The sequence below is a fragment of the Podarcis melisellensis genome, assembly GCF_964234715.1.
Source record: "Podarcis melisellensis genome assembly, chromosome: 17".
In the NCBI taxonomy this organism is placed as follows: domain Eukaryota; kingdom Metazoa; phylum Chordata; class Lepidosauria; order Squamata; family Lacertidae; genus Podarcis; species Podarcis melisellensis.
This window is the reverse complement of record NC_138534.1, coordinates 41,337,264-41,363,119: the sequence shown is the minus strand read 5'-3', so window position 1 is coordinate 41,363,119 and position 25,856 is coordinate 41,337,264. Positions and strand designations below refer to the sequence as shown.

General features: G+C 43.6%; 1 protein-coding gene across 1 annotated transcript; it reads left to right on the top strand.

Annotated features, from left to right (window-relative positions):
- Positions 1-1,290: 1,290 nt before the first annotated feature.
- SLC22A15 (solute carrier family 22 member 15) lies at positions 1,291-25,856 on the top strand. Its single transcript, XM_081894357.1, has 12 exons — positions 1,291-1,446; positions 4,462-4,674; positions 6,128-6,260; positions 7,574-7,738; positions 8,444-8,573; positions 11,402-11,617; positions 13,201-13,341; positions 14,614-14,699; positions 15,264-15,384; positions 17,625-17,697; positions 19,170-19,358; positions 20,405-25,856. Exons 1-12 carry the CDS (start codon positions 1,360-1,362, stop codon positions 20,486-20,488), a joined length of 1,638 nt encoding a protein of 545 aa, XP_081750483.1. The 5' UTR covers positions 1,291-1,359; the 3' UTR covers positions 20,489-25,856.

Genomic DNA, 25,856 nt, shown 5'->3' with positions numbered 1-25,856 from the left:
TTACTTCAAATGTCTGGATGTGACCTGTAGATGTTTCCAGATGGGGACATAGTGGGTCTTTCAGAAACCACAAAAAGGTTATTGGTGGCAGGTGTCCATGCCGTATACCTTTAAAACACATTACGGGGAACTGTGTGTCTGCAAAGGGGAAACTACAGCCCTCAGAAATCTTGGAGGAAAAGGATGTGCTTCTAATACACTTTAAATGAATGTGCGCACAGCCGAGCTTTCCTGTGGAAAAAGTAAATCTGGATTTAGGGGATGCCGAGGAATACAGGTGGACATTTTGATGCCAGCACTGATCCGACAATGAACACTCGTCTGAGGGGCACCGCTAAGTCAGTCTGCTGAAATGAAAAAGAAAAGAAAACTATCCGGATGGACCTGAATGTGGGGGAGGGGAAAGACTGGAAGTCCACTTCAGTTCTAAAATAGAAAAGAGATTTGTAGTCTCAGATGGAGGTGAGAAACGAGCCGTCTTTATTTCCAGTTGCCGGCCTGTTGCAACTTATCTTGGGAGATGCCAGGAAAACATGATGTGGACCATCTGACGGTCCTGAGGTCTTGCCCAGCTCTGTTCCAGATAAATCCAGCCAGTTACAAACTCCCTTCTTGGCGGCTACCTTGGCTTGTTTGAGGGAAACTTTGCCGCCCAACCCACAGCTAGGCTGAAAGCAGGAATTCCCATATCTATTTACATCATCATCATCATCATCATTATTATTATATTAGAATGGTTAGCATTTTTAATGGTTTGGTTTTTAATGGTTAATGAAAGCAGGAAGGAGACAAAAGGGATGAATTTGATCTCTGTGTCATTTTATTGTAATCCGCCTTGAGTCTCTGTCTGAGAAAAAGGCGGGGTAGAAACGAATGTTTTATAGATTATTTTTAAAAATGCACACACACACACACACATATATAATTATTGTGTATATGGAGATACAGAATAAAAATGAGTCCGAAGGTTCGCCGCGAATTTTTTTGCCGCCCGGTTTCGCCTCCGTCTCCGCTTCCCCGCCCAAACCTAGATCTACGAACTCCTGCCGCGTCTTCCGGGTTCAGCTAGAACTTCCGCTCAGCCGCGACGCAACCGGATTCCGGCGGGCGGGGACTTCGGGAGGAGGGCGGAGCATCTCGCGGCGTTGCCCAATCGCAGCTCCGCCTCAAGGCCCCGGCTGTCTAGATGGGGGCCGGCGCCGGCCGTAACCAGGAAGTGGTGCTTCCAGGCGGACGTCGCGCTGCCTTCCTCGCACATGCGCACTCGGGCGGCGCGTCTCCTGTCAGCGCGGCGCCGGCCAGCGGGATGCGCTTCTCGCCGCCGGGAGACCCGCCGCCGCCCCGGCCGGAGCCCCAGGCATGGAGGTGGAGGAGGCCTTCCCTCAGGTGGGCCAGATGGGGCCCTTCCAGGTCTGGCTCTGCGTCTTGCTCGCCGCGCTGCTCCAGGTGAGGAAGCCGGGAGGGGGGCAGGCAGGCAGGGGAGGCCCAGGAGGGAGAGGGACCTCCAGAGGCATCTAGCCCAACCCCCGGCCACGCAGGGATTCGCCACGGTTGCAGTGGAGGAGGAGGAGGAGGAGGAGTAATAACAATGATTTATTTGCACCCCGCCCACCCGGCTGGATAGAACATCAAACATTAAAAGCTTCCCTAAACTGGGTTTCCCTCAGATGTCATCTAAAAGTCAGAGAGTTGTTTATTTCCTTGGCATCTGGTGGGAGGGAGTTCCACAGGGCGGGCGCCACCACTGAGAAGGCCCTCTGCCTGGTTCCCTGTAACTTGCCCTCTGGCAGGGAGGGAACCGGCAGAAGGCCCTCGGCGCTGGACCTCAGTGTCCGGGCAGAACGATGGGGGTGGAGATGCTCCTCCAGGATCTTCCGCCTGCTTGGTCCCCCCCCCCCATGCTTTCCCCAGGGAGGCTGACCTGGCACCTAACTTGCCTACCTTTAGGCACCAGGTGGAAATGTTTCCCTTCAACCAGACGTTGGACTGCTGTAGCCTTTTCAACGTGCCTCTGGGGTGGGGGTGTGTGTGTGTGATTAGTTTCTGTTGCTTTTGCCTGTGTTTTATTATGTGTCCTGTGTCTTCATTTTGTCTTTTTATGTTGTGAACCGCCTTGTGATCTTGGGAGGAAGGGCGGTGTGCAAATTTAGCAAGGAATAACAACAACAACCACCTCTACCATGGCCTCATGGTGAAAAGGAGGTGCTGCTGGTCTCCTCCCACCCCTGAGCCCAAAATGGTTAGAGTGTTGGTCTGCGACCTTGGAGACCGGAGTTCGAATCTCCCGCTCTGCCATGAAGCTCGCTGGGTGGCCATGTCTCAGCCTAACCTCCCTGACAGGGAGGAGGAGAGCCATGGGCAGCACCTGGAGCTCCTTGGAGGGAAAGGGGGTATATAAATGTAAGGAATAAATAAATAAATAGTGGGGGCTGCTCTCTGGGGTCTCCTGGGCTTTGCACCTCCCTGGCATGATTCAGCACACCCCCTTCCAACAATGGCCTTTGATTCCCATTTCAACCTTCAGGGGAGGTTGATTTGATCCCCCCTCTTTTTCTCTAATGTAGGTCTTCACTCACCCCTTCTTCCCTGGTTTGTGTGTGGGGGGGTGAGTCCTATTTGTGGTTTGCCTGTGGTGCCAAAATGTATTGGGCTGGCCCTGCACCAAGTAGATGGGTAGCCCTAAGGGCGACAGTCGCTGTATAGCCTCAAGGAGAGTCACTTTGGTGGTGGTGAGTGCAGTGGCAGAGCTTCATGCTCCGGCATTGGGGGGCACATCACCTGCGGGGGCGGGACGCCCAGCGTGGGGGGGCAGCCGCAATGGCACCCCATCAGTATCGCGCTGCCAGGGGCGGTGCGCTCCCCCCCCCACACTCCCCTTCCTCTGCCACTGGGTGAGTGTTCCTGTGTAGTTTGTGGCTGCCACACAAAGCCCAAAGGTGAATTGGAAACTACCCTTCAAAACTGTAGTTGGAAACAGACAGGCACCTCCATTTTTTTTGCTGGCCATGGCAAGCCTTTCTCCAACCTTGCAGCTGCAGAATTGGGCTTGGCCAGCAGTGCAGAGATCCCTTCTCTCTCTCCCTTCTCCCTGCCTCCCCTTGGGTGAGGAAAGCTGAAGATGCTGTGGCTATTGTAGACTGAGGTTTGCCAAACCCAACAGCCAGACCCAGGAAGCCTCCATATACTGAGTGTGGAGCTAAGCTTTGCTGCTAAGCAGCCAAACCAATAAAACACTGCCAGCTGTGCTGGCTCTGGAGCTGGGAAGTGAGGTGGCTGCTGCCGAAGGGGCCCTGGAGCAGCTCGGCCACTCACGGCCATGTCAACAAGCCTTCAACACCCTTCTCAGTCCTAAAGTGGGACCTGGAGATGTTTCCCTGAGGAGGAATCATTCTGCCAAGCACAATTTTAGCCAGCCAAAAATTATGGATCCCAGGAAATCATTCCATTCTGATCTTGGCTTTCTCGAAGACCACTTGGATACTCATGACTGAGAAGGCCTACTTCGCCTTCAGATTGTAAGCTTGCATCTTGTCTGTTCTATTTCAGTGCACTCACAAAAATCTTTGTTGACGAGAAACAAGTTTGTTTAGCTTATAACTCATTTCGACGTGTGTGTGTTTTTCTTGGAGAAAACTTATTTTGTATGAAAGAACTTTGAATTATGTTGTAGTGGTAGAGAAATTCTTTTAAGCAAATGGGACTATTGGTTCTTCAGGTGGCATGATCTAAACTTCACAGATATGTGTACAGTGGCACAGAGGCCAAGATGAATCAGGAAGCCCCTGTTTCATGTCTCTACTGGACAGGTTTACTGGCTGCAAGCAGGGCAATGCATTACTGTACTTTGGCAAATGAGAACTGGAATGTGTGCGCTTAACACTTTCTTCACCATAGTTTGCAATTGGTTTCATATCCTGACTTGTTTTGAAGCTGCTGGCAATAGTTTCTTGGTTTGGATGGAACTGGGGGCCTGCCCACATTTCTGTTCCATCATTTCAAGAGGTTCTTCTTTTCCCCACTACTTCCCCCAGGAAAACCTCTTGTTTAATGTTGAATCGGAACCATAATCAATTGGGTTTGTTCCAATTTAGCAGTAAAACAGCAGGTTTTCCTGAGAAAGGCAGCAGAACAAATAAAAACCCCTCTTGGACCTGTGACTTCAAATCACAGGACAAGTGGAAGTGTAGATGGACCCTGGAATTATGGTTATTGCAAAGGGGATGTATAGCCAAGCAAAAAGAGCATTCATAGGATCTATTGCTATGAATTGACAAGGTGGGAGAAACATTTCCAAAGCTCAAGTATGTAAAGATAAACCTGAAATACTGGCAATTCTCATTCTAAAAGGCAAATAACCTCTGAGCTATTGTGTAGATATGATCAAGGATATTTGTTATTTAAATGTCTGGAAGTTCTTGTTTGTTCTGGCATTGATTTTGATTCTACTTCTCATTGCTTCAGCTCTATGTGGCCAGTGAAGCAATCCTCATTGCACTAGTGGGGGCAACACCTCCTTACCACTGGGACCTTGAAGGGACCTCTGCAAATAAAAGCCATGGTAATGAGTCGACTAGCGAAGAAAGAACTTTTGGGAAGTGGCTCCTGACGGCCAATGGGAGTGAAGTTCAGAAACACATACACTTTAGCAGCAACTTTACATCAATAGCCTCTGAGGTAATTGAGCCAAGATTGTGGTGGGAATCTTGGCACTTAACCTTCTAAATTATTGCTACAAAATTGTAGGTGATCCATTAGAGAGAGAAAATCCAAATTCTACAGTAATGTAAGATGCACCCAAAACAGTGAACAAGCTTTTTTGCAGCTCTCTTAATCAGGCTGAGCAACACAAGCAAAATGGGAAGGAAGAGGTCAGAGAATATGGTGCAAACAAAATTCTGTCTTGCACCTAGCAGAGACTAATTAAGTCTGTGAACCTGGGCTCAGATGCTACTTAGCCAAGAAGTTCCCTGGGTGACCTTGAGCTAGCCACCTCACAGGGTTGTTGTGAGGATAAAATATGGGTGGGTAGAACTATGTATACAACACTGAGTTCCTTGGGAAAGGCGGGATATAAATGTGATAAACAAATGAATTTCCTGCATTCCCAAATTGAGATTGCTACAGACCACAGCCTTTTGGGATGTCTAGCTGTGATCAGATGAACATCTGGGACTTTTCTAAAAACCACCAGATTAATTCATTTGATGAAGTGGACTGGAGTCCCTATAAGCTTATACCATAATAAATGTGCTAGTCTTTAAGGTTGTTCCTGCAAAAACACCTAGCATGACTACCTCTCTGGAAATCGTGTGTGTGTGTGTGCTTAAAGGGGAGGAACTAGTTTATGACTCCATAAAGAAGAATAAGATCATCATTTCTTCACTGGGTTCATGAACAGTGCTATGCTTGAATGGTAACCTGAGTGTAGCACAATCTACTTCCTCACCAAGTCTGTTTCACAACAAGCATTGCTCAAGTTCATTCCATACTTCAAAGGATATGGTTTGTAGCATTTGTGAAGTATTAATTTCTAAGAAGAACTGTGGCTGAAACATATCACTGTTTCTGAGAAGATCAGCACTGAAGTCTGTTTGCAGATTTTGGCAATGGAGGTGCTACACATACTCATTCTCAAAAGACATGCCCTATTAAGAAGATTGCAAAGCCCCCACCTTAATGGATTATGTTCATGCACTGGAATTGTCATATTAGCCAGTAACAAGTCAACAAAATAATGAGTATGCCTTCAGGAAATGCTTTTGCCAATTACCCCAGAGTGTTACATTTGCCATTTATCCATTGTACAGAAATACACCTAATATGTACTCCTGTGATCTTTTAAGAGATGCATCTTAAACTTGAAGCATCTCAATATTGGCCTTTCTTCGGAAGTTTTGCACTCCTGTTTAGCTTCTGTATGTTGTACATGGACAATAAATATGCAATGTTACCTATAGATATAAATCAGTAAGGAGAGAAAAGTACTTTTTATTTACAATAGGAAATAACTTTTTGTTGGGTGCTAGTTGTTAGGTGCATGATAATGTTAAAGATAATTTATGGATTGTAAAAAGAAGCTCTTGCCTTCTGTTGGATTCTGCCTAACTCTGCTTTTTTCTCCCCCTAGTGGTTTTTAATTGGCAACACATCATACAAGATCAGTGCTGCTAGTTCGTTTTTCTTCAGTGGTGTGTTTGTTGGGGTGATTACTTTTGGACAGCTCTCAGATCGTTTTGGACGGAAGAAAGTCTACCTTGTAGGTAAGCTGTCATCAGAAAAAGATGAAGGGAAAACCCTCCGTCTTTCTTAGCATAGTTGTATTCTCTGCTCTGTCCAGGTATTTTAAAGGAAAGCCATGAATTTGAGTACTCTATAGACTACACTTCATATATTGGGAATCTCCTCATAGCTTTCTCTGTAGAGACAGGGGGGAGTATGGGCTGATAATAAGAGTTTTTTAAATTTCTTGTGAAAAGAATCCATGAATGGATTTTAATTGGGGCCCAATTGTCCCATCTGGATTTTGGGGAATTCTCCCTTGTGTCAGATTGGCTAGTGACCTTGTGGTGCTTTGTACTGTGCTGCTTTTCTCTTCCAGTAATGTGTGCTCCTTACTTCAAGAACTTCAGATGGCCGTGGTGATCTGCAGTAGTTTGTTGCAGTTTTGTGGCTCAGTCTGATCTGCATTGTGAAGAGAAACTGCAAAGCTGTCCATATACTTGCAGCCCTATAGTTCTAACCTACTTGTCGGAAGCAAACAAAACAGCTAAATTCCTGTTACTCAGATATTCTGGATATTTATTTGTTATCCGAAATATTTGTAGCTTGCCTTCTTACTCACACATGGATCCAAGAAATTTAAACGATAACATGGGATTAGTTCACCCTCTCTAACTGAAGGCTCACAAACATAGTTACCAGTTCTCTTTTGGTATAACACACACCCTGGCACCAGGAACATCTAACAAGAGGCAAGGTTTGCCTTTGCCTGGGCTGCTGATCTTAAGTGTTGCCTCAGCTGCTCCATCTTTCTCTCCTTAGCAGCCCCCAAGCAGCAAAAAGGGCTGTGGGGACAAGATGGCAACATTCCTCACCCTGGCTCAGATATTTTGGCTGTTGCTGCCAGCTCCTAAAGCCCTGGCAAGCCCAATGTAAATAATTGCCTTTAAAATGGCCACTAGGAAAGCTTGATAGCAGCTGGCTATTAAAATGGGATAATCATATGCACTATTCATTGCAGAATTAGAATCCATTTAAAGATATGGGAGCTGCTGATTTTTAAAAAGAGAGAGGGTAATTGTAAAACACGATTCCCTCGGTCAGGTGTGTGTCTTTTCCATAAAGCAAACCAGACAGCGTATCCTATCATACGTAGAGAACTTTTGTGTAAGATACGGCCAGCTATATTTTTCATTAACAAACACTACATGTGCTTTCTTGAGCAACCAAGCAGAACTGCATTAAAATATTGCACTGTGTCCACAGTGGCTAACTTTGGGAAAAGGGGGGAAAACAACAGCCATCATTTACTTCTTGGGAGATGTTCTGAAGGAAATTTTTCTTTGCCTTCCAGGTTTTGCCCTTGACATTTTGTTTGCTGTTGCTAATGGATTCTCCCCTTCGTACGAGTTCTTTGCAGTCTCCCGCTTCCTGGTGGGAGTAATGAATGGTGGGATGTCATTAGTGGCTTTTGTCCTCCTGAACGAATGTGTGGGCACCGCTTATTGGGCTTTGGCAGGTACAACATTTAATTACTGGTCTTTATATTAAAAGCTTAAAAAAAATTCTGGCAGCAAATCCAAATCTTAATTCATGTTTGAGAACTGCTTTATACATTGTGAGATTGACGGGCACATCCAGGTAATCTGTATGCATCCAGCCATTGATTGATTGATTACCTTGTGCACACATGCTTTTGTTGGAAGCTGAGACTTGCTCTTGCTTCCACCAGTTTGTAGATATGGTAAAAAAAAAATTAGCTTGCATGTTACGGTCATGGTGTATCCTCCAACTGTAATGTGTAAAGTAGTTTGTGTTCCCTTTGTTGATCCTTCATCCACAAAGCTCTGCAAATTTTCTGTTGTAAAATGCTAAACATTCTGATTCTTACACATTTAAAATACCAGCACAAACTTTAGACTCTGTAGGATGAGGATAACATACCTAATATATCACGTGTTACACTGCCTAAAATTCTCAGTCCAGTTCTGCTCATGCCATTTCACCCACAAAGTTGACTTTTTTTTTTTTTTTAGGAAGACCTCACAAATAGTGTTTTTAAGAACAGGTTGTAGGTTGTAGCATAATTTGTCTTCTCTTTCCATCTTAAATTATCTTTATCTTTGCATCTTTGTTCAGGTAGCCTTCTTTGCCTGTCTGTTTTGTGTTAACAAACATCATTAAATGGTCAATAACTCTTTTTTCCCTGTCTGCCTTATGTTAGGATCAGTTGGTGGCCTCTTCTTTGCTGTGGGAATTGCCCAGTATGCTTTGTTAGGATATCTCATTCGCTCCTGGAGAATTCTAGCAGTTGTGGTTAACCTGGAGGGAACAGTAGTCTTCCTCCTGTCTCTGTAAGTTACCTACCTTAAAATTGTTCTGGTGGTGTTCATGAAAAGGTGTGAAAATCACTTATCACTGAATAGAAGTAGTAGTTATCTCTCTTTCTTGCACCCCTTTAAAGTATTTTAAGCTGTTTGATTTCTACTTTCCCTGATCCTACTTTCTCTAAGCCTGGACATAGATTTAGCCTCTTCTCATAGGATACTTCTAGACTCTTTCATCTTAACAGTCCTTAGAACCCTTTTCAGTGTCTGTCTTGATGTGTGCTCCCTAGAACTGAACACAAAGATTCAGGATGTGGTTTTAGCAGTGCTAAAGGGAAAAGGAATACTGCAGAATTGTGCCAGCACTGCTCCTGTTCACACAGCATAGCGTTGGCCTTGGCCTTGTGCGACAGCATCACCTTTTGTCTTGTTAGTTTTATCCACTCTGCTCCCTAAATCTGTCTTTGAAGTGTTGCTGCCTTGCCAGATTCCCACCATTTTAAGTGCCATTGTGTGGCTTTTTCCTGCTTTGTCTTCCTTTATGTTCTGATAAACTCTGCCAAGTTCTGATCATCCAAGTTAGTTGCCACCTGTCCCAAGATTTCATAAGCTGTAAGCTTCAGACTTCTTTCCCCTCATGTCATCTGTAGCCACTGCTTTAGAGGTAGGCTTTCAGTTACATAGAGGCGGACACCTGTTAGGATGAAGACAGACGTAGGATTTGAAGAGCGTTTGCAAGAGGCATTTCATCTACATTATAAACTGGCATTGACATCTGTAATATACAGACACACACATTAAGTTGAGCACTGCTTCAGCCTTCAGTCTTGCCTCTCTTGTGCTTCTAGCAAGTTGCTTATTTCTTTCCCTTTTTTGATGATGCCTATAAATTTTCTTATTCATTCAAATGAGGGGAAAAAGTTTGAAAATCAGTTGCAAAACTGCTCTGGAATTTTGGGTGGTAGGGAAGGTGCTTGATTGATGTAGGAAGTACATGTCCACCAAAACTGACTTTTCCTTGTTGAAAGTAAATTATTATTATTTTTTTTGTAGAGTTCAATTGAAAGGGTACATGTGTGACAGAGACAGAGAGTGAGTGACTGGATGTATTTAGCAAACGGTCTTGGTTGCATCGGTGTTACATATGAAATTACCTGACCAGGTGGGGAACAGGATTCTGCTTGCAGGCTGAATCCTGAGTTCCTCCATGGGCCATGATGATGGGTGTGGGAGGCTGATTCCAGTTGGGTTTGCATTTCGCACCAAATTTAAAAGGCACAGGGAATGCACTTGAAAACCCCTCACTGTTCCTTTGCAAAGGCATCTTTACCTGTGTCTGCCCCACACCTGATGACAAGTGGGCGTGGCTTGGGGGAAATGGCTTCGTGGGCCAAATTAGGACCTCCATCAGCCTAATTTGGCCTACGGGCTGGAAGTGTTTCCCATGCTTGTCTTGTACAAATTGAAAACTTCAAGCAGCAATGAAAAATGGATGATTTCTATAAGGCTACAGTGACTTTATCTGGAGAAGCCCAAGTCTGTTTTGGGGGGGCGCTAGTGCATACCAGTCATACGCTGGTGGCAGGATAGAGCATTGTCAAGCAATGCATAATCTTTGAGCGCAATGTGATCCCTAGTACAAGACCTAGGTTTTACATTTGCCCATTGTGGTTTTGCTTTATTTTGCATAGCATTACAGTATTTGGTTCATTGCAGGAGGCTTTAGGCAATTCATACTTGGTGAATTGAAGTTGCTCCCTTGCTTATGATAGCACAGTGGATAGAAGTCCATAGGCACCTACAATCTTCAAAAATTAGCAGCAGTCTGATTGCTAAACGCAAATAATGTGAAGGCCTTTCCCAAGATACATCTGTGCAATCCAGACTCTAGTTGAAATGTTGTAATTTCTTCTTCAAAAATGTTTCTAGTCTTATTGGGTGCAGAGTAGCTTGACAAATTAAAGGTTCAGGGAGAACGTATTTTCCAAATAATTATGTGATTAATCATTTCAAAGAGCATACTACTAGTTTTAAGGTTTTCAATACAGTGCAATTTTGTGCACACTCAGAAATAAGTTCTTCTATGTTCAACAGGGTTTCCTCCGAGGTAAGTATGCAGAGGGTGGCAGACTGAATTAAATAATAGAATTGTAGAGTTGGAAGGGGCCACGAGGGTCATCTAGTCCAACCCCCTGCAGTGCAGGAATCTTTCGCCCAATGTGGGCTCGAACCCGTGGCCCTGGCATTAAAGAGGCTCAGGCTCTACTGCAGATATAAGTAATGACAAGCATAGTTTAATTCATAAATACTTTAAGTAGGTCAAAATATTCATAATAGGTTATGAAATAAAGAAATACTTGAAAAAGGAAAGAAGTAATCTCTTTTAAATCTAAAAGTATAATAAAATAATAATCATTTTACAATAATGTAAATAAATTGTACATATGCATATTATGACAATGATAATTTATTATTTGTATTATTATTACAGAATATGCATACTTTGAATAATAGGGAGATGAACTGGGTCAGTGTCAAGTGCTATTCTCAATACTTTTCCATACCACTGCTTTCACACTACTTTTTCAAGTTCTGTATTAGGTTTACCTTTGCACATTCAGAATCTTCCTAAATTAGCTTAACATGGCTGCATTCAGCGCATCGTTGTGAGCTGCAGTCCTACAAAATTGGTCTTGTTTATCCCTGTGCAAAGCAGCAAAGATTGAAGTCTATTTGCAGTATAAAACTTGCTAATGATTGTACTTTTTCCTTTTTTACCAGAAGTGTCAATATTGAGTAGTAAAACGACTCTAACGCCATCTGTGGAATATTTTCTCTCTTTTTGTTCTTCGTAGATTCATTCCTGAATCACCTCGGTGGTTGTATTCTCAAGGACGGCTGAGTGAAGCTGAAGAGTCCCTCTACCTCATTGCAAAGAGGAACCGCAAACCAAAGTGCACTTTTTCACTTAAACTCCCTGCTGAGCGGAGTTATAAAGAGACCAGTAGCATCCTGGACCTGTTCCGGTACAAGATCCTTTTGGGACGTACTCTGATCATGATGTTCATCTGGTACGTGCGCTATCTTTTGATCAGATTTTGAAATTGCTACTACTGTACTGTTCAAATACAACAAGATAGGCATGTTCTGTCTTTCTGGGAGGAAAAAAACTGGCTGCAAAATCCATTTGGAGTTTTATGCTTTTAAATATTTTTTACAAGAACAAAAAAAACTGTAGAATATCGAAGATCAGAGCCTGTGGGATTATTTTAGTACATAATTACACAAAGACCAAGTGGTCCTTGAATGGCAGAGTAAAAATCATTTTGCGGGCACATTTTCCATGTGGCTTGACATTTTAATACGAATCTTACAAGACCGTTTGAGTAATGTCTCTTTGTTAAATAGCTGGAAGACCACTGACATGTACAAATGTGGTTTATGTTGTCTGGATCAAAGCAGAACCTTTTTTTGTTTTGTTTAATGAAAGAAATAAGACTTGGAGGTTCAGTGATCTGAATGGAAAGGTTGGCTTTAGGAGCTTGTAAAGAAAGCAGTTTCTCCCATGGAAGGCAACTAGAGAACACCAAAGGAGGGAGGTGCCAGGGTGTGTGGATGTTCAGTGTGCTTTTTCTGGACTTTTAGCTGCACTGGTCTGCTATTTTCAAGCCTGTCATTTAGACTAGCAAGGATCGCTCAAGGGTCCCCGGGTGCTGATTCAGTGTACCTGATAATCTAAAAAAAAAAAATACCCTGCCTGGAAATGCTTTAGATACCCAATGCCAAAATATAATTCGTATTTATATTGCCCTGATCATGAATTTGTTATGCTGATATTATGCTTGACCTTTAAAGCCCTTTGAGGCCTAGGACCCTCGTACCTACGGGACTGCCTCTCCTGGTATGCCCCGCGAAGGACCTCAAGGTCCATAAAGAGCAACGCTCTAGAGGTCCCGGGCCCTAAGGAAATCAGATTAACCCCAACCAGGGCCTTTTCAACACTGGCTCCGGCCTGGTGGAACGCTCTGTCTCATGAGACCAGGGCCCTGCGGGATCCTTTCCACCTGGCCTTTGGCTTGGAACCAGCCTGATACCCCCCCCCCTTTCCTTTTCCTTCTGTGATGGAACCCCTCTCTGGGGACTTCCCTGGCTTTTCTGGCCCCTGGAGGACCAGTCTGGATAGTTGGCCTTGGTGAAGATTTGACGTTTCCTCCCCCCAAACAGTTTTTGATCTGGGCTTCCACGGAAATGAGGCTGCATTTAAGTAGTATTTTAATCTTGTTTTTAAGTTGTATTTTAATCATTTGTTTTCATACCTGACGTTTCCTCCCCCCAAACAGTTTTTGATCTGGGCTTCCACGGAAATGAGGCTGCATTTAAGTAGTATTTTAATCTTGTTTTTAAGTTGTATTTTAATCATTTGTTTTCATACCTGATGTTAGCTTCCCGGAGCCCGGTCTTGGCCGGGGAGGGCAGGGTATAAATAAAATTAATTAAATAAAAATAAATAAATAAATATTGAGAAGCCCCAGTCAATAAGTTCCATGCCTAAAGCATAACATCCTTCTCTGAGTTCAAGGTTACAGCTACTCTATAGGCAGAAAACTAGAAGAAGCAACTTTGCATTTTACATCTTTCTTTTTACTCGCTACAGGTTCGTATGCAGCTTGGTTTATTACGGTCTTACTCTCAATGTGGGAGACCTGGGTGGCAGTGTCTATGCCAACCTGGCTCTTTCTGGACTAATAGAGATTCCAGCATACCCTCTCTGCATCTACTTGATTGGCAAAAAATGGTGAGTGTTGGAATGCTAGATAAATTTCTTTTTTACCTCTTTCTTTCTTTCTTTCTTTCTTTTGAGTGGCAGCAGCAGTGGGTGAGGTTGCGGATACTTCCTGGTGAGAAGGGGGAAAGGAGAGAATTAGAACAAGCATGGGGCAGGAAGAGATCTCGAAAGATCCTGTCCCGTCCCAAGGAAGGGGGAGGCAAGAAATCCTCTCAAGAGATCCCCTCTTCTGCGGGTCTGCGCCCGTGTGCCCCTTCTCCTAGGGAGACGCTATTCATGTAATCAGCCCTCTAGCCTGGTCATCTTTCTCATGATTATCAGTTTCATTGCTGTGTGTGCTGCATAGCCTGAATCTGTTCTTCTGCAGTAAGCAATGCTAGACTATTTTCCTCTAGTGTGGGAGGTGCTTGTATTTCTTCATTTGAAAATAATTGAGATTGATCCCCAAGGAAAGGTGAATAAGAAGATACTGGCATAAAAGATACTGGGCATAAAAAATTAAACCAATACATGCGGGAATGCAACGTGCATGAAAAACTTTTTTTGTCAAGCTCCAGAGGGGTAGCCTTGTTAGTCCATTGCAGGAAACACTACAAAGAGTTTTGTAGCGCTTTAAAGACTGAAATATTGTGAATGTGGCATGCATATATCTCTTGAGGTGGTGTTGTGGTGTGTCTCGTCACATGAGGTATATTGCAAGACCTGGCATCATGATGAATCTCGTGTTGCACATCACTTGGCATTATATGGCACATGATATGACAGCCTGACATGATGGGGCATGAAGTAGTATATCTCACGAAGCATTCATGCACAGGTATAGAGGAATTACTATAAATGGGCCCCAAAGGGAATGGAATATAGAAGATCTAGTAGGTTTATGATGACTCCCAATGATAGTAATTGGTGACAGCACAAGTCTTCCTAGGTTTGCTCTCCTAATTTCACACCCGTAGTGGGTGTTTCAAGTTAAGACCTACACAAAACAAAACCTAATAAGAAATCCTAGTTCAATTTTCTTTCCTGGTGACTCCTTTTAAAGTTTTTGTTGTTGAGGATGATGGTGACAAGTGGCAATTAGGAATTTGGGTAATAGGTGCCTGAGATGATTTTGACATTCTAAGAGATATTTGTTTTTATCTCTGCTTCTCTTCAAAAATCTGGAATACCTTTGTTGACTGGAGAGTAATAGGCTTCCTGCACTGAAGCCCTGGATGTAAAGGGAGCTTGTTTTCTACTTGCTTTGCATTTTCATTGTTCTCTCTCTTTCCGGTTCTTCAGGTTTGGCCGTAAACGGACGCTTGCAGCCTTTTTGTTCCTGGGAGGACTAGCCTCTCTTATCGTCATGTTTCTTCCAGAAAAGAAAGGTAAAAGTGTTGTTCTTTTAACTATGGAGCAGACTGCAGGAGGCCAACAGCTTGCAGTGCAGGCTTTCTCACATCTGTAGGGGAGCAGCAATCTCCAGCTGCTTTAAGGAGAGTTTTGCCTTGGGCAGCTGGAACCAGACGCGCAAGAAATAACTGATCTTAGAAGCTTGAGAAGTAGTTAAAAATGTGCCCCATCTAATTTCCAAGACCAGCCTCTCTAAGAGTGTCTCCTTTTGAGCAGAAGACTTGGTCATGTTCACTGGGTCTCTTCTGAGTAAATCTTATTTGGACACCATGAATGGAACTGTTCCTCTTCTGTGAACACAACATGAAATGGCGCTTCTCTTCAGTTCCCCAGCACAAGGCCAGGTGGCCGTTTGACCAGAGTGTGCTTTCTGTCAAACAAGCTCCCTGAAACTCCTCCTCCTTTGATAAATGGGAACAGGCTGGTTTTTCTGTTGCCTAGCAAGGGGGCGGGGGGGGGGTCTACTTTCAACCTAAAGCCAAAAGGCCATCCTTGCTTACTACAGCATCTTTACAAGCTTTGCATTTCTCCCCCAACAGCTACAGGAGTGTTTGCCATTGTAAACAGCCGCTCATTGTCTTTACTGGGAAAACTGACAATCAGTGCAGCATTTAACATTGTCTACATCTACACATCAGAGCTTTATCCTACAGTGATCAGGTAAGACAGGTTCAGTTGGTGGCTTCTGTTGTCTGGATGAGACCACCTGACTTTTCTTCTTCTTGGGAGGCTCCGTTCAGTTTAAATCCAGAGGTCCTTGTTTTTAGGGGGGGTTGCAGTATCTCTCTATAACTGCAGGTCCTTTCCCTGAGGCGCTTGCAGATGAGAATTCGACTTCTCCCCATTCCCAAATGCAAAAGTTAAATGTGAACATCCCTGTTTAGCCAAAGAAATCCACTTGAATGTTAGCTTCCTTTTGTGGGAATGTTGAGGAAAGTAGGAGAGGATATACTGATTGAATATTATCCCTCCTCACTCATGCTAGTGAGCAAGGAGCAGAGCACATTTCCTTGTCCATTGCTGGAAGCAAGTTGATGGATTCGTTATAATCATTTAAGTTAAGCAATCCAGTGTGGCTTGTCCAGTCTGGATTGTTCCTGGTAAATTTCCCCTTTATTTCCCTCTTAAAAAGAATAATAACACGACAGTCTTCTTTAAAAGTAATGGTACTTTCAGTTCACGGTAGTATCCTGAAGGCAGGCTTTATCTTGTAGTTACAGTTACATCTGTAGAGAAAAGAAGTCTGAGCTAGGCCTCAGACCTTCTACCTTGTGGCTTCCATCCTCTGTACGGATGAGCCTTGTGCTGCTGGCTAAGAGCCAGCAGAGGAGTCCGAAAGTAGAAAATGGTAAAAGGTGAAAAGAGGAAGGTGGCTGCGTTGCTAGCCCTTTTGTAGTCCCACCCATCTACCTGGTCACACAGGGGGAGGAGGCTCCAGAGCAGGTATGACAGGAAGTCCTCTCTTCTGGAGCAACATTCTCCTGTGTGTCCACTCTAGGCAACAGGAAATGTTATATTTGACTGCTTCAGTTATGATACATCCCACACCTTTATTATTTAGTCTGAGGTGTTTGTTGTTTCTCTGGGATTAAGAAGGCATTCAGAAAGGAATGTGTTAAGCCCTTCTGCTACCCAGGAAGGCAAGGAACATGTGACTCACTCTTTGTGCTGTATCCTATCCTCTAGGCTTCTCCCCAGTATGTTCCTTTGCCTTTGCCTGGGACTGAGCTTCTGTTCAACCTCTCTTAGAACTCAGTTTCCCTCCTCATTTTAACATTGGCTATTCTTCCTTAAAAAGTGACAAACTACTTTCTCCTTCTGTTTTACTGCCTTTTCCCTTTTTTAAAAAAATGGCTTCTTTTTTGCTTGTGGCTCAGTTGGTCACACAAGAAGCTGGAGCTGTTAAAAAAAGAGGAGGAGGACACAGCGTGTCCCAGGGGTCAAACAGCCTTAAGCAAAAAAGCCACCTTCCAGTTCTGTGGCTGAGCCGTCCACTGGCAGCTTCCACTGCAAACTCATTCATTCTGCTCCAGGCCAGGTGGATCTGCTTCGGCTTCCACTGTACTGGGAAGCCAATTCCTGCTGCCATCAGGGGTGTATCTCTTATCAAGTCTACTTTTGAGTCCTTCCATGCCAGGGAACGTGCAGAACTCATGCAAAACTTCTGGAAAGCTCAGCAGCACTCAAAGGAGAATGATGCTTATCTCCCATATGTGGTGACTTGGGAGTAACTGATGTGGAAGTGGGAGGCATTCTGTGCTATAGGCACCGTCTTCAGAGGCAAAGGATTCAGGCAGAGCAGAATTTCTCTGCCAGGAGTTTGAACAGCCATCTAAAGCAGATTTTTCATTAGAAAGCAGGCAACATTCTACCCCTGCACAAAATAATCCATTCTATTTCTCCTTCAGCCTCCCTTGAATCCACCTCAGTCAATAATATATATATTTATTTAGGTGATTTATAGCCCAATCTTTATTAAAATTATCCCAGAGCGGGATGTAAAAATTGGTAGTACATAATAATACAATATAAAAAACTCAACCACAGCAATAAATCAGAAGTACATCATAGCACCACGAGAGTGACAGACCATTGCCTCCAGTCAGTTAACCAAATGCTTGACTAAGTAATGTCTTTACAAGTTGCCTAAAGCCCTCAGCATTGAAATGTACCACAATAATAGGGGTGAGGAGGGCTGTGCAACCGCATAGAGAACCACCTGGGGCCACATCCCTGTGGGCAGGCAGTGCTCGCCATTCATTGCTGAGTATTCTCAAGCTTATTAAGTAGATATTTTCAGCAATCTGCAGGTACTCTTCAGGACTTGAAAGCGTGGTCCTAAGTCTACCTTAGTTAAGGAAAAATGCTTCATGTAAATGCAACTGTTTTATTTCCCGCAGGAATGTTGGAATGGGAGCCTGTTCCATGTTTTCCCGAATTGGTGGGATCATCGCTCCTTTTGTTCCGTCTTTGGTTTGTACCGATTTTTCCTTCTCTTACCCACGCCTTCCCCCAAACTGGGCAGTAGCAAAATGTAAAGTACATTTTGCATGGGTTCAATTTGGCTTTGACTCTGACCTTCAGAATTCTTGAAAATTGCCAGGTGCATGGGACAGTTGGCTTTGGGGGAGACACGACTTTTGCTGGCTGATGCAACTTTGAAGAGTCCTAAACTCCCCTTGCACATGACAAAGCTGTAGTGATAGTTTCCTGTGAATAAAGATGTGTGAGAGAGAAAGGGATGGGGAGAGAAAAGGCAATGCAGAGCTGCCTAAGCATTCAGGTGGGCCACCTGCAGCTGGTGGACCTGTTGAAATTAGATGAACAAAGCCACCTTGTAAAGGCTCCGTCCACTGGCCTATTCAGTCAAGTTCTCCCTGCTGTTCTTGCCAGCAGCTCTTCAAGAATGTTGCCATCTGAGATCTTTTAAAACTGGAAATATTGGTGAGAGTGTGTGCTCTCTCATTTGAGCCCAAACCCTCCCCAATGGGGCTGCTTCATTGACCGTTCTACTGCCTCTCCTTGGCAGCTCCCCCTGTTCGTATTTGTGAGAGGAGAGCGGGAGCCAGAGCTCCTTCAGAGAGTTTTTGTAATAGTCTGTCATGAGAGTTGTTCTGTTCCTTCCACCCTTGACCCCGACAGGTGTGGCTAGGGCATAGATGTCTGAGTCTGGTTCTTCTGTCTCCCCTCTCTTCCATACTGTCCCTCTCTCCAGACTCCGTTTTTGTAACTGTGCTCTTGCACTACCCAGTTTTTGTTGTCTCTGCATGCATAATTTGGGGTCAGTTCACATGACCAAGAGGGATGCGGGTGGCGCTGTGGTCTAAACCACTGAGCCTCTTGGGCTTGCCGATCAGAAGGTGGGCAGTTTGAATCCCTGTGACGGGATGAGCTCCTGTTGCTCGGTCCCTGCTCCTGCCAACCTAGCAGTTCGAAAGTGCGTCAAAGTGCAAGTAGATAAATAGGTACTGCTCCAGCGGGAAGGTAAATGGTGTTTCTGTGTGCTGCTCTGGTTTTGGTGTTCTGTTGCACCAGAAGCGGCCTAGTCATGCTGACCACATGACCTGGAAAAATTGTGGACAAACGCCGGCTCCCTCGGCCTGTAAAGCAAGATGAGTGCTGCAACTCCAGAGTCATCTGCGACTGGACTTAACTGTCAGGGGTCCTTTACCTTTACCTTTTTCACATGACCAGTAGATGTGTTGAAGATGTGACTCCTCTAGTGGGTCGCTGCAAATTCTTGTGCTGTTGTGTGTGGTTCTTTCGCCACAGTTGCAGCCTGTAACTGGCCCAACGTGTGCTTTGCCAGCGCAGAACAGCTGAAAGAAGGTTGAATAGCTGTTATGTCCTTGAGCCATCATTTCATGATTAACATGAACATATTTGAGCCCTAGCTACTACTGCTCCTGTTTGTTATATTTGTTCTTTCTTTTCTTTTTTTACAGAAATCTGTGCAAGGGTCTCTGCCATTTATTGTTTTTGGTGTGGCAGGCTTGTTCGCTGGTCTTCTGAGTCTGTTATTGCCAGAAACCCTAAATAGCCCCCTGCTGGAGACGATATCTGATCTACAGGTTTGCTCATATCGGCGGCTAGGAGATGAAGCTGTTTCGCTGCAAACAATGGAAAGCTCACGGGTATGAACCTTTGCCAGTTCCCCTCCTGTTACAAAAGCTGTCAGGTTGAATAGGACGTCCCAGCTTCTTTAGCGTAATGTAGTGTCTGCCACTGCAGATGGGCTCCAAGGAGAAGATATTAAATATTTAGTTGTGCCTTTTAGATATGTTAACTGCTAGGCAAATGACTACATCCCTGACAAATAGCCACTTTCTCTCTGGCTGCCAGCTTTAGATCAGAGCCTGCTTCCTCCTTTATTTCAAAGGATAGCAACTGTTACCTATTCATTCTTCTCATTGGCCGCCCACAACAGAATATTGAGTTGGAGAGAAACAACGGGAGGCCCTCATGCTATTGAACATGGGAAGACAGCATTTCTAGAGGAAGGGGAGCAGCCACCATGAAGGAACAGTGTTCTGGCATGCTTATTGTGTCTACAAATGTCCTGTCCTACCCAGCAACAAGAAACAGAAAGGTCGAGCCCAAAGCCCTCTGGCAGCAGGGTTTGGCTGCCATTTTATTGTCGATCAGAGCTGTGGAGGTTTTGGAAGGGGAAATCAGTGGTGCCAGATAGGTTGAGCGCCTCTCTCCCTTGACTTAAGAGTACAAAGTGATAGCCAGTTCAGGAAGAAATGCAGTCACTCGCCTGCTCTGTGCTTTGTAAAAGTCAGTGGCTTCTTATTCTTGATTATAAGAGGCGAGCCTCAAAGGTGCCATAATCGTGTTGCCCAGGTTGTCCTGTTTGCAGCAATAGTAATGACATTTTAATGTTCTTTATAGAGTGCTGAAAACACTCACTATGCTTTATTTCTCTGTTTCGTAAGATTTATACACTCCTTGATTTGAGGGTGGGGGGGGGCAGCTTCAAAACAGTTAATAAAGAGAATGATCCACTTTAGTATTGTCCCATATGGAGGTTTGGGTTGAAGCTGAGTTATAAAGGCCTGGTGGAAACTGAAAATGACCTAGTGAATAGTCTTGCAAGGCTGAGATTAATCATCTGAAACATTTTACTCAAAACTTGGTGAAGGATAGCTCTGATATCAGAATCTCATTTTCCTTCTAGTCTGACCACGATAGTTTGGCTGGGAGTGGAAGTGAAGATGAAGAGTTCTATGATGCTGATGAAGAGACTCAAATGATCAAGTGATGGATAAAACACTTCTGTTAAGTGCTGTGTCCTTTGTGAAGTATCCAGCCAGCTTTATCTGAACAAACCTAAAAGCCAGGAGCAATCAGTGAACAGAAGAACCGTACTATTGTGTTTGCTTTTAGGAGAAAAGTAGGAGACCGTTGACAGCTCTTGCAAATAGGATGACTGCTTGTCAGTGACAGCTCTGGCAGATGTAGACTGCTCCTGATTTATAGACAAGTAAGGCATTTGCAGGATACGCATTTTCTGACAGCACTTGTGAATCCTAAAAGCGGTCCCAACGTTTAGCCCGCTCTCTTCTGCATCTATTGCAGGTTTTTCCCTTGACTTGTTGGAAGTGGTCCGTTTGTTAAGCTTGGCTTTTATGCTACCCTGGTGAAACTTGATTGTGGAGAGGCATTGTTCACTATTTAGTGGGGGGAATGTGAAGTACTGCAAGATGTGACATTTTTTGCTGCCAATGCAATTCCTGGTGGTTCTGCATTGTGTGTGATTTTAATCTTGGGGTAATGCAGAAAGGGGACCAGGCATGGTTCTGTATAACAGAGCAGGACTGCAGAGACCTGTAATACAGACCGACTGATTTAAAAGGCGACTGAATCACAGGAATGGTGGATTCACAACTTCATTTTAAAAGTTTTTATTTTAACTTGCCTTTGTTGACCTGTTACGTTGCCTCTTTTGGATATTTCAGTGCCATTTGTCATGTATACCTTTGGTGAAGGAGTCATCAAGGTGAGATAACTCATTCTGCTTTGGGCTTACCCTTGCCTTACAAAACGGTAGGAGCAATTGCGTCTTGCTGGTTAAATGGAAGGGAAGTCTAGCAGGTGTTGCTAATTTGGATTCAAGCTGTGTTTGGTTTCTACTTGTCAAGGGACTACAGCTTTGTGTTTACAAGGAAGCTTTTCCTTTTTCAGAAGTGTGCAGCTGTGTGTAGCGCTAGACATTTCTTCCTCCCCTTTAGACAGGAGCAATTTGAGCTGCACAATAATCCACCCAGTGCCATCTCCTCCGTGCTTCAAGCATTTTGATACTTACATCGGCTCCCTTTCCCCTCCTGTATTTAAATGGGAGAGAAGAGACTTGAGGCCTGAGATGAGAGCTCCTGAAAGCTTTTCCAATCACCACCTGTGATTGCAAGACAAGGGTGGTTGTGTGTCCATTGAAAGGTTTCCTACTGCTCATGCAGTCATCATGTTCAATGGGTTCAGTCAGTTTGAAGGTTACACCTAGATATGAAGCATGTATCGTTGCCTCTCTCAACTTGGTGAAGATCTGATAGCTTCCACATTTGAAACAGATATGTGCCTAAGACTAACTAGGTAACAATGGTCTGTGGCATCTGGGCCAGCAGTTCTTGGTGCTTTAGAGACTTCTTTGCTTTCCTATCTTGAGGCAGAAAACTGGAAGACATGGTCTGGGTTAGGAGACCTTTTCCAACCACGGTAGTTGCTCCCAATTGTTTTTACCAAAACTAAAACAGCAGTAGGAAGCCTATCTGTGCTGACAGGTTTCTACAAGACTAACTGAAGCTCATGCTCCACTTTACGAAGGGACCAATCTTCACAGGATCAACTTCTTTTTAATCAATCTGGACTCACAGACTAGAAGGCATTTTTCTACTACATTTTGTGTCTAAAGATCTTCATGTTCCTAGGCAGGGACTTGATGTTTGGTTGTTTCACTTTTTACTCAAGTCGCAGAAGATCTGCTAGCATTTTGTTTTTCCCAGGTAGCGTTTTGGTTTCGGAAGAAGCACATTTTCCTGGCGTCTGTTGAGAAAGCAATACTCTTGCCTAGGACTTAGCTCCGGTTACGAAGGCTAGGCTGAGCTTGTGTGTGTTTCATGGGCACCTATTGACAAGTGAACAGCAACACATTCCACTTTCCCTGCTCACAATATTTTATACATTAGCATTTTTCATCATAGTTTCCTTTTAGTGGGGAGGTCTATTTCTGAGCTTTATATTCCTCCGAATATGCAAACACACTGTAAGGAAAGGGTGAAGGAGCAGGCAGTCGGCACAACACAGCTCTCCTCCCTCCCACCCCTTCTGTAGCTGATGGGCTTTGGTTCGTTCAAAACCATTTGCTCCTAACAAATGCAGGAGGGCAGGGGAGACTGGCGGGAAATGTTGGAAAAGTAGAAAGGCTTATGAAAGTTGTCCCTTTTTTCAGGGGCAGAAGCTCAGTCAGAGCGAGAAACTGCTATGAGGCTGTAGTGTCTTTCAGAAAATCCCTCCTCCTGAAATTGAAAAGTGGTGCTATCCTGCTTCGAAGGCCCCAAGTGCTTGGAAACTTTTGTCTTTTCATTAAGATAAGCTGCATTAAGAGTGCAGTGAGTGCTAGGGTCAGACTACACCAGAAAGGAGAGAAGTTCGAAGCCTGCATGCTTACTAGGGATAAAATCGTATTGAAATTAGAGGGACACACCTTGGTAAGTGTGCGTAGAATTGCACTGTAAGGGAAAATGCTTTTGCAGATTCAAATAAAAATCTGGATTCGTAGGTTTTCCTTCTTGTGTGCAGGTCCTCTTTTAACTGGTTGCCCTTTGACCTTTCCTCATCAGTTCAAACAGACAGTCTGCTTAAAGAAGTTATTGGGAGCCTAAAACAGGTCCAATATATAAAAACCCTTTAAAATGGGTAAATCATGATCAGTGATGGAGTGATGCTACTATTGAGCACTTTGAAATCCTCAAATGATCGGTTTTTTGCTTCATTTAGTAGTTGAAGATAATGCTTGCGTTGCCGTATAATACATCTTTAAATACTAAATTCACGTGTGTGTGTGTGTGTGTGTGTGTGTGTGTGTGTACACACATACACGCCTGGATTAGTAAATGATCTGGCACAGCGGAAATGGAATGCCTTGCCTGGAAGCCAGGAAGGAATGTCTTGACGGAAGAAGGCCGGCCACTTGCAGGTGGGTAGTTTTCTGTTAGTTTTTCAAAGCCCAGGAAGGAAAGCCTTAGTAGAAAGGAGCACACTCAGGCCAAACAAGAGTATGTGCTCACTTTCCTCGCTTTGCGTGTCTTGAGAGGAGCACTTTTGGATGACATTAAACCTTTTCATTGGAGGCATTGTTACAAAGCAATAAAGTACTGTATATGAGAAACTTACTGGAACACAGCTGCTTTCATCATCTGAATGGGAGATCCAGGGAGGACCACTTCCGAAGCCTATTCACCTGTGTCTTCTCCAGCCTAACTATTTTTAGATGGCTGTGCCAATTCATTAAATCTAACATAAGAAAATGAACTTTGGTTTCTCTTGCTTAAAAAACAAAACTGTACACAATGTTTACGACCTCATAAGCCCTGATATAGGTAAACTGTTGTAGAGTCCCATTGAATGGAGTTCTGGTGACTGCGGTCCCACTATATATATGAACCAGTCCTCAAGGTGCGAAATCTCTGGGAGGAATGAGAAGGTTTGTTTTTTCTCATAAGCACTTTAATGTCTCTGGAAGGATTTATTACTTTGCAGACAGCACCTAGCCAAAGAAATAAATGTCGAGATCTTGAAAAAGTTACCGTACATTTTTATTGTGTGGCTATCTAATATAGCCACGGCTTAATGTTAGCCAAATCTGGAGCAGGGTAGTTGACTGGAAGAGCAAGGTGCAGAGCTGGCTCTTGAGAGGAAGCTCAAACTGGTTACAGCCAAATCAATCCCTGGAATGTCTGCTTTAATCGGTCACTTATAAATTTGCTCCTTTGGCGGCATGTTCAGTACGTGGCTAAAGGGCAAACTCATTTAGGAGCTCACAGCTTCTTCAAGTTACCCCAGATATATATATATATATTAGGGACCAATTTAAGGAACTTGATGCATTAAATGCTATCAGTTGCTGTTTTGTCACCCAAATGGTACTGCACTTAAAAAACAAAAGAAGACGCCTTGCCAACATAGGAGGATCAGATTGACTGGTGGGATCAGATTCATTCTGCAGCTGCTGTACTTCGCCAGAGCTTGCCATTCTTAACCCTAAATGATAAGCTATTCAGAAATGTTAATTGTTTTTTAAAAATAATGTTTTATTAGTTTTTTTATACAAAATTTGACATTGTTCAGTTCACATTCAATATAATAATTCCTTACGTCCGCGATGCTCCTATTGTAATCCTTGTATCTGCTGCCATATCTACCATTTATTTTCCGTTATATTGTAACTTGTATTACAATAATTTATTTCTTCTCCTTCCCTTGCCTGGAATTCAAATCCTACTCGCAATTTCATTTGACTGTAATTTATCTTAAATAGTCCAAAAAGAATCTCCACTCTTTGACAACATTTTCATCTTTTCGGTCTCTTTATTTTTGCTGCCAACTTCACCATCTCAGCATAGTCCAATAACTTTCAAATCCATTCTTCTTTTGTTGGAACTTCTCCTTCTTTCCACTTCAGAAATGTTAATTGTAACTCATTCAAAGATGTCTGTGGGGCCAGTGCAGAAATTTTATCCTGAAGGTGCTTTTATGAACAGAAAATGCTGTTATGTTTCTTAATACAGAATTTGGGGCACTGAATACAGGAAGCATATGGGCATGTACACTTCTTAACACATGTGAAAAGAGAGTCTTGCTATCAAATGTATTTTGTGGGTTGCTAAAATCATCGTCTTGTTCTATAATGGTAAAGGTGTAACTTCCTATGTACTGCATTCCTATACATGCTAGTCCTGCCCTTTTAAATATGTTTGTGTCACAGTTGAGGATGCTCTTGGTTCAGATGTTTTGGTTTTGTTTCCCCAGCTCCCCATCCTCACATTTGCCAGATTAATTGCTGAATTTTAAAAACTAAGAGGCAGGGTAGGGTGTAGACAAAGTTTAAGAAAGTTGAATGCAATCTGTGAGAGCTTTGTTTCCAAAGAACTTTACATACATTATTCCATTGCATTCAACAGGTTTTTGACCTAGACACAAAAATCAACACCATGAGCAGCAACCCTGTTTTCAAGTCAGCTTCTGATCTCTCAGAAAGGCGACACTCTTGCCTGAAAATATTTATTCGCATCATTTGGCTTCAGCCCCATATAATAACAGAATATAGTAGAATTAAAACAGAAATTCACTAGGGAAACCTTTGCCCCATTGGAAATGTTAATGATCTCTGAAAACTGTATGATTATAATTTTACATACCTATGTAAACTCATTAGGACAATTTTACTTGTGTAGGATTTGGCTTGTAGCCTGAGGGTTTAAGATATTTTCCTGTATTGGGCAACACGTTGCCAGTTTAAAGCTGTAAAACTGCCTTTGATTTGCACAATCTGTGTAATGTGTGTTTGACTTACTTTGTGCCTTTTCCCTCTTTTCCCACTTCCAAAACCTCAATAAAAACAAGGCCATCTGCAA